A 17,868-nucleotide genomic window follows, 5' to 3' on the forward strand; every position below is an offset into this window, starting at 1 on the left:
TAATCTGTACTGCTATTCGGGTCAAAATGACAGGGTTAACGGCTGCAAGTGTTAGTTTGTTTGATAAGTAATGTTTCATTTTTAATTACAATTGACTTGTGGAAAGTTGTTCAATTTTGCACTGAACTTTTAATGCGAGTCTGGAGTCCAATTGTTTTCCTCCAACTTTCCTTTCCACCGCAGAAAACTGGTGTGTTTGTAAACATTTTTTAAAAATGTGCAACTTTAGCATTTCTTCTACAATTGAGTAATAGTGCAAGAGAGAGGATTCTGATTAAATTCCAAGATTTAAAAATGTGTAAACTTTCAATTATTGCCAACAATAGAGTACTCTTCTCATTCACTTATACTGGTAGACAATTCCATGTTGGCTCTTGACCCAAAACACCTCAGGATATTCTTCCCAGTGCAAGGATAACTTTCTAAAAGACAAATATATGGCAGATTTCTTCAGATGATCAGGATTTTTCAATATTTTGAAGGTCTAATTGAAAAGTAGTAACATATTTGCATGTGCACCTCAGCAGGGAATTAAAGATGGGAATGGAAATTGGTTTAATTTCTCTCTAGTTCTTTCCTCTCTATGCCAACTTTCCACTCTCTTATTCCACCAAAGCCATAAAACTCTCGCTGGTGTACCTTTCCTCACACCAATAGCTCGTCACAAGTGGCCACTATTCAGGACAATGCATTATTTCAATCAATTCCTGTTTTTGTTGCTCGTTATAAATGCGTGAGCCTTCAGAGTGACTTGTTCAGTCATTAAGGGGAAATTTTAGCAGAGTTCAGTAATCTTCTTGTTCAATATGCTCACAAGCACATCTCCAAATGAGGATAGTTGTTAACTATGCTTACGAATAGACTGATATTCTTCTCTGTATACTAGAGACAATTAATCCAATCATGGGTCTCTACCACTGCCTTAGCTAAAGTGAGATAACACAACAGGAATTAAAAACAGGACAAGTCCCTGTCCTCTTTGTCCTTCCTGATTCATATGACTCAAGTAATCGTTCTCGAAACACACTGAACCAATTGATTGGCTGACAACTTCTTTGTCAAAAACTATTGGGGAAAATAATACTTCACATCTCCCTAAGCATCTGCACCAGCATCGGACACTTCCTAGATCAGGGATGGCACAAATCAGATGTTCACTGAAGTCACAGATATGTGTCTTAACCCCAACTGCACCATTACAATAGCATTTCCTAGATCGGCTAACTTTATGGTCTTGACAGAATTTGCTAAAATTCTGCTGTTTTACAATGTTGGGAGCTGGGCTAAGATGTCAAAATCTAACGTCAGCTCTTTCCTCCCACCAAGAACTGACTTCAAAGCCCAATTCCCAAAAGAAGTTCAGCAGTCGAACCCACTATGTACCAGCCATTGCCTGCCCCCCCCCCCCCCCCCCCCCCCCCCCCGGGCCAGGCATAGCTTCAATACCTTGCTACGGTACATGTCTTCATACGTTATTGCTTAAAATCATGATTCACAGTGCTATGATTTTTGTAGTCCTAGCAGACTGCAAGCAGGACCAGCTGTACGAGCCCGTACTTCAAGTATGCAGCAGGAATATCAAAGAATACAAAAGAAGTCAGGTACATTGCTACCATCCAGGAAAAAAATCAGATGAAATTCGTACACATTTCTTCAGCTGGTCAGATCACAATGTACTCCGACAGGAAAACAGATCAGGTCCAGACAACCAAAATTACATTTTTGTTAAAAAAGGGACAGAAAAGTTAGACAACATGGCAAGCTTACAGGAAAATTGCATGATTGCTGATGTTTTGCAGTATTCCAACAACTAACGCATCCTGATTTGTTTTTGAATGTTAAAAAAATAATTACGTTCTGAGATTCCATACAAACAGGTCCTGGGTAGACAAATTTAAGCATCCAGACTCAATCACTGTCCTTGTTTAACACACAGGATCTATATTATTTAACACTTTATATGCTTTTTTAAAAAAAAAAAAAACCCAAAACACCTTTTTATTTAAAAAGAAAAATCAAACATTCGTAAGTTGTGCTTCAAAACACATCCTCACTAGTGTTTACATTCTCCCAAATTAATTTTTCCACACACAACACTGAACGTATAGGAGATTGAGAAAAAGAAAACACAATAAATAAAATTATCAGCAAAAGATAGTAATTAAAATGCACAGTAAGACCAGCACTGTTTCTTTAAAGAGCTACGAAGCCATATAAGACCATGCTTCCAAGTACCTCGGTATAGTGAAGGACACCTAATCCTGCCATATTGGAGCATGCACATAAATGTACTGATATTATGGCCTTCAGCAACTGCGTCCATTGTGACACTGAAAACAAATCTTCCGCAAATATCAAACAGCATCCCTTCATAAATCTACTTCCATTGCAGTATTTACATGTTGTACTTTTACATCCGTTTGGTCACAATAGACAGCAAAGTTTGCACACTGTATCAACTAAAATGTCTACAATACCAAAGTCTCCTCACTTAATATGGCAATCAAGGCATCAAAAATATTGTCAAGGAGAATAGGATCTACAGGCAGTAAACGAAAAAGCAGGCTTTCTATTCCGAGCACTGCAAATATTTAATGTGATACCTGAGCAACCAACATGAGCTGCTTCATTCACAAAGATACTACTCATAATAAAAAGTTCATGATGAGATTATAGGGTGCAGGGTAGAAGTCCTAACATCTGAATATGATGTGTCCTTGCTGCGAAGGTTTGTCTCAAAAGCATTTTCTTTCACTCTCGCCATGTTGCATTCAGTACTTGTTGATGCCAAAGATTCTGACTCCATGAAGTTGAGGCAGCTTTGGGATGAGGACACTCATCAGCGAAATTGTATTTACAACAAAATGTAACTTGTCGTACTTTGTGTAAAAACTGGTAAGAAAATACCTGGTTTTGAAATGAGAAAAGACAAAATAAAGCATCAAAACCTTCCTGAAAACTCAGCAGCATTTTCACAACAAAGCCAAAACCAGTTACAGATTTTTAACACCGTAAAGATTCAAAATTTTGACAACTCATACGGGCTTTACATTTTTCATAAATTACTTGAATTTTTGAATTTTATACAAATATTTGAGCATGTCAATAGCACAGCCAAAAATGGAACAGCTTTCTCGAACCTTTTATTCCCCCCCCCATATTTCTCTTCAAGGCAGGGCGTTATGTCAGGGTGTGTTGCTGCGGGTGATAAAAGTCCTCCAATGGCTCACCAACTTGACCACCAGGCAGCATTGCACTGTCAGGTCATTTGATCTTGGAGGCTATTGGGACCAAAAGGTCACCGTGTAACCTGAGAAGGGAGTTCCGGTATCAAAGGTAACTACCAACAAAGGGAACCCCGGCCAATTTGCAAAACCCATCCTCAACCCTTTTGGCTTGATAACAGCATGTGAAGCAAACTGTCAGAACCCCAATGGTACTTTGGCTGTACCAGAAGTTGGTAGCTTTCTGGAGTGTACAGCTCAGGATCATAGATTTGTACATCGAACCTTGGAACTCATGGAAAAGGGAAGATACCTATTATTTTTCAGGGATGATGCATTAGAAAGTCTATGCTTAAAGGAAGATAAATTCACAAGTGACAGATTGGTCACCGCTCCTTGGGTCGACTCAGTCTTCAATAGTTACTTCTCAGACTCACAAGATAATAGGTGTGATTGTGAGGAATTTGCGCGAGGCTGTAAACTGCACTCCATAATCCATCTGCTCCCAGTGTGTCAACAGCCGAGCCTTCCCTTGGTCTGGAGTTTCAAACGGTGTTCCCTTTACAGTGTGCAGGAATATGTACATTCCCTGGAGAGAGAGAAGGGAAGAGAGAGTTACACAGGCATTCAATCCTGTAAACATGCAATAGTGGTACATTCCTTCAATCCAGTGATCAGTAAATACTAAACCTATCTCGAGACAGCAGGCACCATTATACAAGATAGTGTTTCAGTTCAGAAAATATCCAGTGCCAATCGTAAAATGCTTCCCAAGTCTGTTGACTTCGACAGCTTTCACATTTTAATAAAGTTATGGATGCTCATGGCTCATTATTCTGTCTAGAACTTTGGACAGTGTGAGGCCGCTTAGATTTAAAAAAATAATCCCATAAATACTTTACCACAAAATTACAAAATATTTTAAAACAATCTTCATTAGATCAATCAGCATTTTTGATCTTAAATATATTCAAGGCAGAGTTTGCCAGATTTATGTTGACAAGGGTTGTGGGGGGTCAGGCAGAAAAGTGGTGTTAAGGCCATAATTGGATCAGCCAATGATTTCATGGGCGAATGGCCTGCTCCTGCTTCTTATGGTCTTATATTTTGCAATTCAGCTAACCTAGTTCCGACATAAATACTCATTTAGGAAACCTCTCTCATCTCAGGAAGACAGAGGTTTATACTGGGGTACAGTTCAAGTGGCAACTTGGTATTCCACCCATTATTCACCATTTCCACGACTAAAGAGTATCCGCAGGCCATTGGACCACGGAAGGCTAGACCAACCTGACCCTGTGAAGCATTACCTCCAGACTCTTAATACTCTGTAGTTTCCCATCCTCCTCGTCGCAACCCAGTTTATTTATAATTCTGCTTCCCCTTTCCAATCCTATCCAATAGGCGGCATGGTGGTTAGCACTGCTGCCTCACAGCTCCAGGGTCCCGGATTCAATTCTGGCCTCGGGTGACTGTGCGGAGTTTGCACTTCCTCCCAGTGTCTGCGTGGGATTCCTCCGGGTTCTCCGGCCTCCTCCCACAGTCCAAAGATGAGATTAGGTGGACTGGCCATGATAAATTGCCCTTAGTGACCAAAAAGGTTAGATGGTGTTACTAGGTCGTGATGGGGTGGAGTGTGGACTTGAGTAGGGTGTTCATTACAAGGGCTGATGCAGATTTGATGGGCCGAATGGCCCCCTTCCGCACTGTAAATTCCAAGATTCTACTCCTCCACTGTTGGTCTTTTGATCGGTTTCCCAAAACCTCAAATTTGATGTTCTCAGCTTAAGTGTTCAAATCCTTTCCTGGCTTCACACCTATTTCTGTGACCTCCTGCAGTTGTACAAACCCTCACATAAACTCTGACCCTGGCCCTTTATGCATCCCCCCATCCCTTCACCCCCCTGTTCATTTTCATTTTTTTTCACTATTATCTGTCAAGCAGCAAGTTCTGGAATCCCCTCACTAGATTCTTCCATCGCCTCTTTTCCTTTTTTAAAAAAAAAATATTTTATTGAAAATTTTTGGTCAACCAACACAGTACATTGTGCATCCTTTACACATTATAACAACACAAATAACAATGACCTATTTTATAAACAGAAAATGAATAAATAATAAATAACAAAAATGAAAACTAACCCTAATTGGCAACTGCCTTATCACAAGTAACACTCTCCAAAAATATAATTTAACAGTCCAATATATAATTATCTGTAGCAACGATCTATACATATTATACAGTATATATTAACAACCCTGAGAGTCCTTCTGTTTCCTCCTCCCCCCCCCCCCCCCCCCCCCCCCGATCCTGGGCTGCTGCTGCTGCCTTCTTTTTTCCATTCCATCTATCTTTCTGCGAGGTATTCGACGAACGGTTGCCACCGCCTGGTGAACCCTTGAGCCGACCCCCTTAGAACGAACATAATCCGCTCTAGCTTTATAAACCCTGCCATGTCATTTATCCAGGTCTCCACCCCCGGGGGCTTGTCTTCTTTCCACATTAGCAATATCCTGCGCCGGGCTACTAGGGACGCAAAGGCCAAAACATCGGCCTCTCTCGCCTCCTGCACTCCCGGCTCTTGTGCAACCCCAAATATAGCCAACCCCCAGCTTGGTTCGACCCAGACCCCCACTACTTTTGAAAGCACCTTTGTCACCCCCATCCAAAACCCCTGTAGTGCCGGGCATGACCAAAACATATGGGTATGATTCGCTGGGCTTCTCGAGCACCTCGCACACCTATCCTCCACCCCAAACAATTTACTGAGCTGTGCTCCAGTCATATGCGCCCTGTGTAATACCTTAAACTGAATCAGGCTTAGCCTGGCACACGAGGACGACGAGTTTACCCTGCTTAGGGCATCTGCCCACAGCCCCTCCTCGATCTCCTCCCCCAGCTTTTCTTCCCATTTCCCTTTTAGTTCATCTACCATAGTCTCCCCTTCGTCCCTCATTTCCCTATATATATCTGACACCTTACCATCCCCCACCCATGTCTTTGAGATCACTCTGACCTGCACCTCTTGTGTCGGGAGCTGCGGGAATTCCCTCACCTGTTGCCTCGCAAAAGCCCTCAGTTGCATATACCTGAATGCATTCCCTTGGGGCAACCCATATTTCTCGGTCAGCGCTCCCAGACTCGCGAACTTCCCATCCACAAACAGATCTTTCAGTTGCGTTATTCCTGCTCTTTGCCACATTCCATATCCCCCATCCATTCCCCCCGGGGCAAACCTATGGTTGTTTCTTATCGGGGACCCCCCCCCCCCCCCCAAGGCTCCAGTCTTTCCCCTATGCCGTCTCCACTGTCCCCAAATCTTCAGTGTAGCCACCACCGGGCTTGTGGTGTAGTTCCTCGGTGAGAACGGCAATGGGGCTGTCACCATAGCCTGTAGGCTAGTCCCCCTACAGGGCGCCCTCTCTAATCTCTTCCACGCCGCTCCCTCCTCCTCTCCCATCCACTTACTCACCATTGAAATATTAGCGGCCCAATAATACTCACTTAGGCTCGGTAGTGCCAGCCCCCCCCTATCCCTGCTACCTCACTCTCGGGGTCTTCCCGGCCCACACAAAACCCATGATGCTCTTTTCAATCCTTTAAAAAAAAGCCTTCGTGATCACCACCGGGAGGCACTGAAACACAAAGAGGAATCTCGGGAGGACCACCATCTTAACCGCCTGCACCCTCCCTGCCAGTGACAGGGATACCATATCCCATCTCTTGAAATCCTCCTCCATTTGTTCCACCAACCGCGTTAAATTTAACCTATGCAATGTGCCCCAATTCTTGGCTATCTGGATCCCCAGGTAACGAAAGTCCCTTGTTACCTTCCTCAACGGTAGGTCCTCTATTTCTCTACTCTGCTCCCCTGGATGCACCACAAACAACTCACTTTTCCCCATGTTCAATTTATACCCTGAAAAATCCCCAAACTCCCCAAGTATCCGCATTATTTCTGGCATCCCCTCCGCCGGGTCTGCCACATATAGTAACAAATCGTCCGCATACAAAGATACCCGGTGTTCTTCTCCTCCTCTAAGTACTCCCCTCCACTTCTTGGAACCCCTCAACGCTATCGCCAGGGGCTCAATCGCCAGTGCAAACAATAATGGGGACAGAGGGCATCCCTGCCTTGTCCCTCTATGGAGCCGAAAATATGCAGATCCCCGTCCATTCGTGACCACGCTCGCCATCGGGGCCCTATACAACAGCTGCACCCATCTAACATACCCCTCTCCAAAACCAAATCTCCTCAACACCTCCCACAAATAATCCCACTCCACTCTATCAAATGCTTTCTCGGCATCCATCGCCACTACTATCTCCGTTTCCCCCTCTGGTGGGGGCATCATCATTACCCCTAACAGCCTCCGTATATTCGTGTTCAGCTGTCTCCCCTTCACAAACCCAGTTTGGTCCTCGTGGACCACCCCCGGGACACATTCCTCTATTCTCATTGCCATTACCTTGGCCAGGATCTAGGCATCTACATTTAGGAGGGAAATAGGTCGATAGGACCCGCATTGTAGCGGGTCCTTTTCCTTCTTTAAGAGAAGCGATATCGTTGCTTCAGACATAGTCGGGGGCAGTTGTCCCCTTTCCTTTGCCTCATTAAAGGTCCTCGTCAATACCGGGGCGAGCAAGTCCACATATTTTCTATAGAATTCGACTGGGAATCCATCCGGTCCCGGGGCCTTTCCCGCCTGCATGCTCCTAATTCCTTTCACCACTTCTTCTACCTCGATCTGTGCTCCCAGTCCCACCCTTTCCTGCTCTTGCACCTTGGGAAATTCCAGCTGATCCAAAAAGCCCATCATTCTCTCCCTCCCATCCGGGGGTTGAGCTTCATATAATTTTTTATAAAATGTCTTGAACACTCCATTCACTCTCTCCGCTCCCCGCTCCATCTCTCCTTCCTCATCCCTCACTCCCCCTATTTCCCTCGCTGCTCCCCTTTTCCTCAATTGGTGTGCCAGCAACCTGCTCGCCTTCTCCCCATATTCGTACTGTACACCCTGTGCCTTCCTCCATTGTGCCTCTGCAGTGCCCGTAGTCAGCAAGTCAAATTCTACATGTAGCCTTTGCCTTTCCCTGTACAGTCCCTCCTCCGGTGCTTCGCATATTGTCTGTCCACCCTCAAAAGTTCTTGCAGCAACCGCTCCCGTTCCTTACTCTCCTGCTTCCCTTTATGTGCCCTTATTGATATCAGCTCCCCTCTAACCACCGCCTTCAGCGCCTCCCAGACCACTCCCACCTGGATCTCCCCATTATCATTGAGTTCCAAGTACTTTTCAATGCACCCCCTCACCCTTAGACACACCCCCTCATCTGCCATTAGTCCCATGTCCATTCTCCAGGGTGGGCGCCCTCCTGTTTCCTCCCCTATCTCCAAGTCCACCCAGTGTGGAGCGTGATCCGAATTGGCTATAGCCGTATACTCCGTTCCCCTCACCTTCGGGATCAATGCCCTACCCAGCACAAAAAAAGTCTATTCGCGAGTAGACTTTATGGACATCGGAGAAAAACGAGAACTCCTTACTCCTAGGTCTGCTAAATCTCCACGGGTCTACACCTCCCATCTGCTCCATAAAATCTTTAAGTACCTTGGCTGCTGCCGGCCTCCTTCCAGTCCTGGACTTCGACCTATCCAGCCCTGGTTCCAACACCGTATTAAAATCTCCCCCCATTATCAGCTTTCCCATCTCTAGGTCCGGAATGCGTCCTAGCATCCGCCTCATAAAATTGGCATCATCCCAGTTCGGGGCATATACGTTTACCAAAACCACCGTCTCCCCCTGTAGTTTGCCACTCACCATCACGTATCTGCCCCCGTTATCCGCCACTATAGTCTTTGCCTCGAACATTACCCGCTTCCCCACTAATATAGCCACCCCCCTGTTTTTCGCATCTAGCCCCGAATGGAACACCTGCCCCACCCATCCTTTGCGTAGCCTAACCTGGTCTATCAGTTTCAGGTGCGTTTCCTGTAACATAACCACATCTGCCTTAAGTTTCTTAAGGTTTGCGAGTACCCGTGCCCTCTTTATCGGCCCGTTCAGCCCTCTCACGTTCCACGTGACCAGCCGGGTTGGGGGGCTTCCTACCCCCCCCCCTTGTCGATTAGCCATCCCCTTTTTCCAGCTCCTCACCTGGTTCCCACGCAGCTGTATCTCCCCCAGGCGGTGCCCCCCCGCCCATCCCCTCCCATACCAGCTCCCCCCTCTCCCCAGCAGCAGCAACCCAGTAATTCCCCCCTCCCACCAGATCCCCCGCTAGCGTAATTACTCCCCCCATGTTGCTCCCAGAAGTCAGCAAACTCTGGACGACCTCGGCTTCCCCCCGTGACCTCGGCTCACACCGTGCGACGCCCCCTCCTTCCTGCTTCTCTATTCCCGCCATGATTATCATAGCACGGGAACCAAGCCCGCGCTTCTCCCTTGGCCCCGCCCCCAATGGCCAACGCCCCATCTCCTCCACCTCCCCCATCACCACCTGTGGAAGAGAGAAAAGTTACCACATCGCAGGATTAGTACATAAAACTCCTCTTTCCCCCCTTTTTAACCCCCCTCTTCGCCCCCCACATTCGCCCCACCACTTTGTTCAAACGTTCTTTTAAATAACCCGCTCATTCCAGTTTTTCTTCCACAATAAAAGTCCACACTTCATCCGCCGTCTCAAAGTAGTGGTGCCTCCCTCGATATGTGACCCACAGTCTTGCCGGTTGCAGCATTCCAAATTTTATCTTCTTTTTATGAAGCACCGCCTTGGCCCGATTAAAGCTCGCCCTCCTTCTCGCCACCTCCGCACTCCAGTCTTGATAAACGCGGATCACCGCGTTCTCCCATTTACTGCTCCGAGTTTTCTTTGCCCATCTAAGGACCATTTCTCTATTCTTAAAACGGAGGAATCTCACCACTATGGCTCTGGGAATTTCTCCTGCTCTCGGTCCTCGCGCCATCACTCGGTATGCTCCCTCCACCTCCAACGGACCCGCCGGGGCCTCCGCTCCCATTAACGAGTGCAGCATCGTGCTCACATATGCCCCGACGTCCGCTCCCTCCGCACCTTCAGGAAGACCAAGAATCCTCAGGTTGTTCCTCCTTGCGTTGTTCTCCAGTGCCTCCAACCTTTCCACACATCGTTTCTGATGTGCCTCATGCATCTCCGTCTTCACCACCAGGCCCTGTATGTCGTCCTCATTCTCGGCTGCCTTTGCCTTCACGACCCGAAGCTCCCGCTCCTGGGTCTTTTGTTCCTCCTTTAGCCCTTCGATCGCCTGTAGTATCGGGGCCAACAGCTCTTTCTTCATTTCCTTTTTGAGCTCTTCCACACAGCATTTCAAGAACTCCTGTTGTTCAGGGCCCCATATTAAACTGCCACCTTCCGACGCCATCTTGGTTTTTGCTTGCCTTCCTTGCCGCTGTTCTAAAGGATCCACTGCAATCCGGCCACTTTCTCCTCCTTTTTTCATCCGTATCCAGGGGGGATTCCCTTCTGGTTTGCCGCACAGTGTTTTTAGCCGTCAAAATTGCCGTTGGGGCTCCTATCAAGAGCCCTAAGGTCCGTTTCACCGGGAGCTGCCGAAACGTGCGACTCAGCTGGTCATCGCCGCACCCGGAAGTCCCCTCTTTTCCTTTTAAGACGCATCTTAAACCTACTTTTGGTAAAGCATTTGGTAACAACATTTCTCCTCCTTTGGCTCAGCATCCATTTTTTTTCCCCTTGCATTCTTTAACTCATTGTACAAATTTCAAGATTAAAGGGAGCAAAACATATGAAGTAGCTGTTGTGATGAATGTATAAAATTGTTATATTTTATATTTGTTGCAGTAACGTTATTAAAAACCTGGGTTTAAGATGCATACAGCCAATATGCCTGCTAAAGCTGTGCTTAAGGGGTTATAAAAGTGAGGTAATTCTTGGTTTTACAGGGGGAGTGTTCACTGATAGATTTGAAAAGCATTTACTCGTTTACAGATAGGGCACTAATGGAATATTCCTTTGGTCTGGAGGTCCCCGAGGTATAGATATTGTATTGGGTCCTGTCTAGCCAGTTATGGGACATCTTGAGAGAGACGACTGAAGAATGCATAGTGCTTTGGGTGCAGATTATGTAATTAAGGAGGAGCCAGGTCTGCCTATAATTTCAAGTTGCTATAGGATTTTAGTCTGGCAAGAAGTATTTTTAGTATGCTCCTGAAAGGTTCTCTCCAAGGGCTCTGCACAGGAAAATCAAGAAAACCTGCTTGTTAACTTTGTTTACAAGTGGTATTTGAAAGTTATTGGTTTTCTTAATTGGACTATATAGTGGCAGGTGTAAGGAGTAAGTTAAAGTTTTTCCTTTTACTTAGGAACGGTTGTAATTGCTATCTGTAACGCTATTTCTTTGTTGCAAATGTGGTTAATTCTGTGTTTGTATTAAAATTTAAAAGATACCTTATGGGTCAGTGTTATCACTCCTGCAGGCACCTTTCCTCAGTTTTACAAATTGCAAATAGTTGGGGTTTTCATCCGGAATCCTAACATTGTAAATTAACTAGCTGGCGTACGTTCACGTTATCCGTGCCTCTCACCAGTCTGACGATCCAGAACATATCAATTGTTAAACTCATCACTAAAGTTTTCTTGAGTCTCTTCCTAAATTACAGCATCAAGTCATAGAGCCATTCTTGTTATTTTTCTTCAAATTCTCCCAATGCATCCGTGTCCTTTCACAGGGTGGGGTGGTCTGAATTACACATCCATTTGAACCCAAGGTCTTTCAGTCTGTATGAACAGTACACTAGGCAGTACTTTAACTCACCAGACCACCAAGTGGATTTTCAAAGAAATCTATCTGTACTCAAACATTTGAGTAATTGATTATCCCTTTCAACATCCTGACTTCATATTTACTATATACTTCTGTGAATATTCTGCAAACACACAAATTTTATCTTGGTCAAGGAGCACTTCATTGTGCACTCACTTTCATGAATATAATGTGAAAGCCATCTATTTCCCCACATCCATCACTTAAAAACACCCGCTTGTCCACATTCTTTGAGGGACACAAACTCCATTACAGCCTTCACCTCGCCACAGCTTATCAGCTCATTTACTCTTACTACTGCACTTCATCTGTTTGGCTCCATGTTCCAGGAATTGCCTAGTATGCTGCCAAAGCCGTACATGCACACCCCACCATCTTTACAGGGGGCAATGTGTGACGTGAACCCAGCCTGATTTACTTTCACGAATTATGTACCACGCATCAAAATAAAGTGGCTGTCAATACGTATCACATTTAGTTCTGCAATGCCACCAATTCATTGATCCTTCTTAAACTGAAGAACTTTGAGCACGTGACAGAACATGCAGGTGTTTTACGGCAGGGTTTTGCCCGTTCGCCAATACGCCGTAGTGTAACATGTTGTACAAGTGTTAATAAAATGCCAGTGAGCTAGATATTCCAATCAACCTGTCGACTAAGTGATGTGTGGGATACCTATTGCAATAACCAAGTTGCAAAGCAAAATGTGTTGGTGGTGAGCTGGGTAAGCTGCTACGGGGCAGCACGGTAGCATTGTGGATAGCACAATTGCTTCACAGCTCCAAGGTCCCAGGTTCGATTCCGGCTTGGGTCACTGTCTGTGTGGAGTCTGCACATCCTCCCGTGTGTGCGTGGGTTTCCTCCGGGTGCTCCGGTTTCCTCCCACAGTCCAAAGATGTGCAGGTTAGGTGGATTGGCCATGATAAATTGCCCTTAGTGTCCAAAATTGCCCTTAGTGTTGGGTGGGGTTACTGGGTTATGGGGATAGGGTGGAGGTGTTGACCTTGGGTAGGGTGCTCTTTCCAAGAGCCGGTGCAGACTCGATGGACCGAATGGCCGCCTTCTGCACTGTAAATTCTATGATTGGATGTCTGCGTGGACATCAGCAATCGTCTTGTGCCGGAAGGAGACAGTGTACTTAATTGGTGCCATTTCAGTGATCACATGACATCAAATCTTCTGAAACAACGTGATTGAAAAATCTTGAGTAAATGTCTCAATCTAACTGTTGCTCAATGGTCCCTGGTAATTAACTTGACAAACCAGTCCGTAATTGAACATGAAATTGTGATGACAAAGAGAAGTTTAAAAAGCCGCTTGAACCAATTTCTCACGAAAAAATCTTCTTCTAAATTATGTTCCAAATGTCATGATTTGGAAATAAATTGGAGGGGAGTGGGCAATATTTTCTAGTCAATCATCATCAAGTTCTGAGCGATATACGGAGTATAGACAGATGATAAATGAAATAGCAAGTGTAAAATTAGTCTAGAATATAACATATGGTAAACAGGCTTTCCCATCAAAAAATATTGCCTGTGAACAATATAGCAACCAGAGCATTTTTTGAAAATCCAAACAGGATCTCTGTGCAGCACGTTTTGGGCTCAGAAAATGCGCATTAGAGTTGCATATCAGTCTTACTATAAAAGCCCAACTTGTGCCAAAACTTCAAACAGACCTTAAGAGACTTCAAAGAAAATGAAGGTCTATTTCTTCTAAGATCATCAAATTACTACATTTGGCTCCAGTTAGGTAACCGTGTGGTAATCACACTGAGTGATGTTTGTTTTCTGAATCAGAACACAACACTTTCAGCAGCGTGTCACCATTGAGAACTCCAGGGTTCAGCAGAAGAGACAAATACAACCAAGTAGCATCCATTTTTATGCTTAAAGAGAACCTGAGCTTTCCCTACGGGAGAAGTGTGGAACTTCCACCACATGACCTCCGAGTAAGAGTTCAAATTTATTACAGTGGATCTGAACTAAGGTGGAGTTCAGATTGAACAGATTTGGGTAAGTGTGTTAAAATGTAACTGCTCCATGAAGTGCATCATCCAACCACGCCTAGGTCAACACCTTGTTACACTGTGCACTTTAGAAGAGATCTCTGCAGCTTTTCAGCTCTGATCAAATGGTCAAAATACTGACCTTTTCTTTTACAAAACGTCACTTTTTAAATTTTTTGCTCTTGCTATTTTAAGTACCTCTTCATTTGTCTGTCGGTCTGTATATGGCATTTTTGGCAAAGGTCTCAGCATCTACATTTCAAAGGCCTCTATTTTCTTCCATAAACACAATCAGGAAAATGGATGGAATGTTGCATCTCCTTGTTGCAAACTTGGGTTTTTTGATGTTAACAGATCTTTTATCTTCACAAAATTCCTCCTGGCTATCTCTATCCTTCTAACTTTGGCATTGCATCTGTCACCTTTCTAAATAGACACATTCACCTATTTTGTAATGCATTCTCGAGATGTGAAAGCACCACTACAACGGACTTGTATTAGGAGATAATTAAAAACATGATCCAAAAATATATGAAAAAGGAAGAAAGGAATTGAGAATACGTTTAGTTCCAGAAGTGTAGCAACCCAATGAACTACCCAGCTTTAGCTGAAGTAATTTAGCATATAATTTAACAGGGATTTTTTTCATAGAAGTTACAGTGCAGAAGGAGACCATTCGGCCCATCGAGTCTGCACCGGCTCTTGGAAAGAGCACCCTTCCCAAGGTCCACCCCTCCACCCTATCCCCACAACCCAGTAACCCCACCCAACACTAAGGGAAATTTTGGACACTAAGGGCAATTTAGCATGGCCAATCCACCTAACCTGCACATCTTTGGACTGTGGGAGGAAACCGGAGCACCCAGAGGAAACCCACGCACACACGGGGAGAATGTGCAGACTCCACACAGACAGTGACCCAAGCCGGGAACCGAACCTGGGACCCTGGAGCTGTGAAGCAATTGTGCTAACCACAATGCTACCGTGCAGGAGGGAGGGTTTCAGATTCCTGGATAATTGGGGCTCATTCTGGGGTAGGTGGGACCTCTACAAACGGGTGGTCTACACCTGGACCAGAGGGGTACCAATACCCCAAGGGGGAAATTTGCTAATGCATTTCGGGAGGGTTTAAACTAGTTCAGCAGGGGATTGGGAACCTGAATTATAGCTCCAGTATACAGGAGGTTGAGAGTAGTGGGGTTTCAAAGTTGCAGGAGTGTACCGGCAGGCAGGAAGGTGGTTGAAAGTGTGTCTACCTCAATGCCAGGAGCATCCGGAATAAGGTGGGTGAACTTGCGGCATGGGTTGGTACCTGGAACTTCGATGTAATGACCATTTCAGAGACATGGATAGAGCAGTGACAGGAATGTTTGTTGCAGGTGCCGGGGTTTAGATATTTCAGTAAGCTCAGGGAAGGTGGTAAAAGAGGGGTTGTGGTGGCATTGTTAGTCAAGGACAGTATTACGGTGGCAGAAAGGACGTTTGATGAGGACACGTCTACTGAGGTAGTATGGGCTGAGGTTAGAAACAGGAAAGGAGAGGTCACCCTGTTAGGGGTTTTCTATAGGCCTCCAAAAAGTTTCAGAGATGTAGAGGAAAGGATGGCAAAGATGATTCTGGATAGGAGCGAAAGCAACAGGATAGTTGTTATGGGGGACTTCAACTTTCCAAATATTGACTGGAAACGCTATAGTTCGAGTACTTTAGATGGGTCCGTTGTTGTCCAATGTGTGCAGGAGGGTTTCCTGACAGTATGTAGATAGGCCAACGAGAGGCGAAGCCATATTGGATTTGGTACTGGGTAATGAACCAGGGCAGATGTTAGATTTGGAGGTAGGTGAGCACTTTGGTGATAGTGACCACAATTCGATTAAGTTTACTTTAGTGATGAAAAGGGATAGGTATGTACCGCAGGGCAAGAGTTATATCTGGGGGAAAGGCAATTATGATGCGATGAGGCAAGACTTAGGATGCATCGGATGGAGAGGAAAACTGCAGGGGATGGGCACAATGGAAATGTGGAGCTTGTTCAAGGAACAGCTACTACGCGTCCTTGATAAGTATGTACCTATCAGGCAGGGAGGAAGTGGTCGAGCGAGGGAACCGTGGTTTACTAAAGCAGTTGAAACACTTGTCAAGAGGAAGGAGGCTTATGTAAAGATGAGAGATGAAGGTACAGTTAGGGCGCTCGAGAGTTACAAGTGAGCTAGGAAGGACCTAATGAGAGAGCTAAGAAGAGCCAGGAGGGGATATGAGACGTCTTTGGCAGGTAGGATCAAGGATAACCCTAAAGCTTTCTATAGATATGTCAGGAATAAAAGAATGACTAGGGTAAGAGTAGGGCCAGTCAAGGACAGTAGTGGGAAGTTGTGCGTGGAGTCCAAGGAGATAGGAGAGGTGCTAAATGACTATTTTTCGTCAGTATTCACACAGGAAAAAGACAATGTTGCCGAGGAGAATACGGATATACAGGCTACTCGACAAGAAGGGCTTCAGGTTCATAAGGAGGAGGCGTTAGCAATTCTGGAAAGTGGGAAAATAGATAAGTCCCCAGGGCCGGATGGGATTTATCCTAGGGTTCTCTGGGAAGGTAAGGAGGAGATTGCTGAGCCTTTGGCTTTGATCTTTAAGTCATCTTAGTCTACAGGAATAGTGCCAGAAGACTGGAGGATAGCAAATGTTGTCCCCTTGTTCAAGAAGGGGAGTAGAGACAACCCGGTAACTATAGTCCAGTGAGCCTTACTTCTGTTGTGGGCAAAGTCTTGGAAAGGTTTATAAGAGATAGGATGTATAATCATCTGGAAAGGAATAATTTGATTAGAGATAGTCAACATGGTTTTGTGAAGGGTAGGTCGTGCCTCACAAACCTTACTGAATTCTTTGAGAAGGTGACCAAGCAGGTGGATGAGGGTAAAGCAGTTGATGTGGTGTATATGGATTTCAGTAAAGCGTTTGATAAGGTTCCCCTCGGTAGGCTATTGCAGAAAATACGAGGCATGGGATTCAGGGTGATTTAGCAGTTTGGAGCAGAAATTGGCTAGCTGGAAGACGACAAAGGGTGGTGGTTGATGGGAAATGTTCAGACTGGAGTCCAGTTACTAGTGGTGTACCACAAGGATCTGTTTTGGGGCCACTGCCGTTTGTCATTTTTATAAATGACCTGGAGGAGGGAGTAAAAGGATGGGTGAGTAAATTTGCAGATGACACTAAAGTCGGTGGAGTTGTGGACAGTGCGGAAGGATGTTACAAGTTACAGAGGGACATAGATAAGCTGCAGAGCTGGGCTGAGAGGTGGCAAATGGAGTTTAATGCAGAAAAGTGTGAGGTGATTCATTTTGGAAGGAATAACAGGAAGACAGAGTACTGGGCTAATGGTAAGAATCTTGGCAGTGTGGATGAGCAGAGAGATCTCGATGTCCATGTACATAGATCCCTGAAAGATGCAACCCAGGTTGAGAGGGTTGTTAAGAAGGCGTACGGTGTGTTAGCTTTTATTGGTAGAGGGATTGACTTTCGGAGCCATGAGGTCATGTTGCAGCTGTACAAAACTCTGGTGCGGCCGTATTTGGAGTATTGCGTGCAATTCTGGTCGCCGCATTATGGGAAGGATGTGGAAGCATTGGGAAGGGTGCAGAGGAGATTTACCAGAATGTTGCCTGGTATGAAGGGAAGGCTGAGGGACTTGAGGCCGTTTTCGTTAGAGAGAAGAAGGTTAAGAGGTGACTTAATTGAGGCATACAAGATGATCAGAGGATTAGATAGGGTGGACAGTGAGAGCCTTTTTCCTCGGATGGTGATGTCTAGCACTAGAGGACAT

At 45.3% G+C, this 17,868-nt stretch overlaps 1 protein-coding gene across 1 annotated transcript in view; it reads right to left on the bottom strand.

The window, feature by feature from the left end:
• Window positions 1-1,973: 1,973 nt before the first annotated feature.
• The window catches only part of LOC140398562 (ORM1-like protein 3), a 55,986-nt gene continuing 40,091 nt past the window's right edge, over window positions 1,974-17,868 (bottom strand). Inside the window, exons 3-4 of the mRNA XM_072487355.1 lie at window positions 3,662-3,813; window positions 1,974-2,907 (exon numbers count right to left, since the gene is read on the bottom strand). Coding sequence (XP_072343456.1) covers window positions 2,772-2,907; window positions 3,662-3,813 — 288 coding nt within the window. The 3' untranslated portion in view covers window positions 1,974-2,771. The remainder of the gene's footprint in view (window positions 2,908-3,661; window positions 3,814-17,868) is intronic.

This window comes from Scyliorhinus torazame, chromosome 21 (assembly GCF_047496885.1).
Source record: "Scyliorhinus torazame isolate Kashiwa2021f chromosome 21, sScyTor2.1, whole genome shotgun sequence".
In the NCBI taxonomy this organism is placed as follows: domain Eukaryota; kingdom Metazoa; phylum Chordata; class Chondrichthyes; order Carcharhiniformes; family Scyliorhinidae; genus Scyliorhinus; species Scyliorhinus torazame.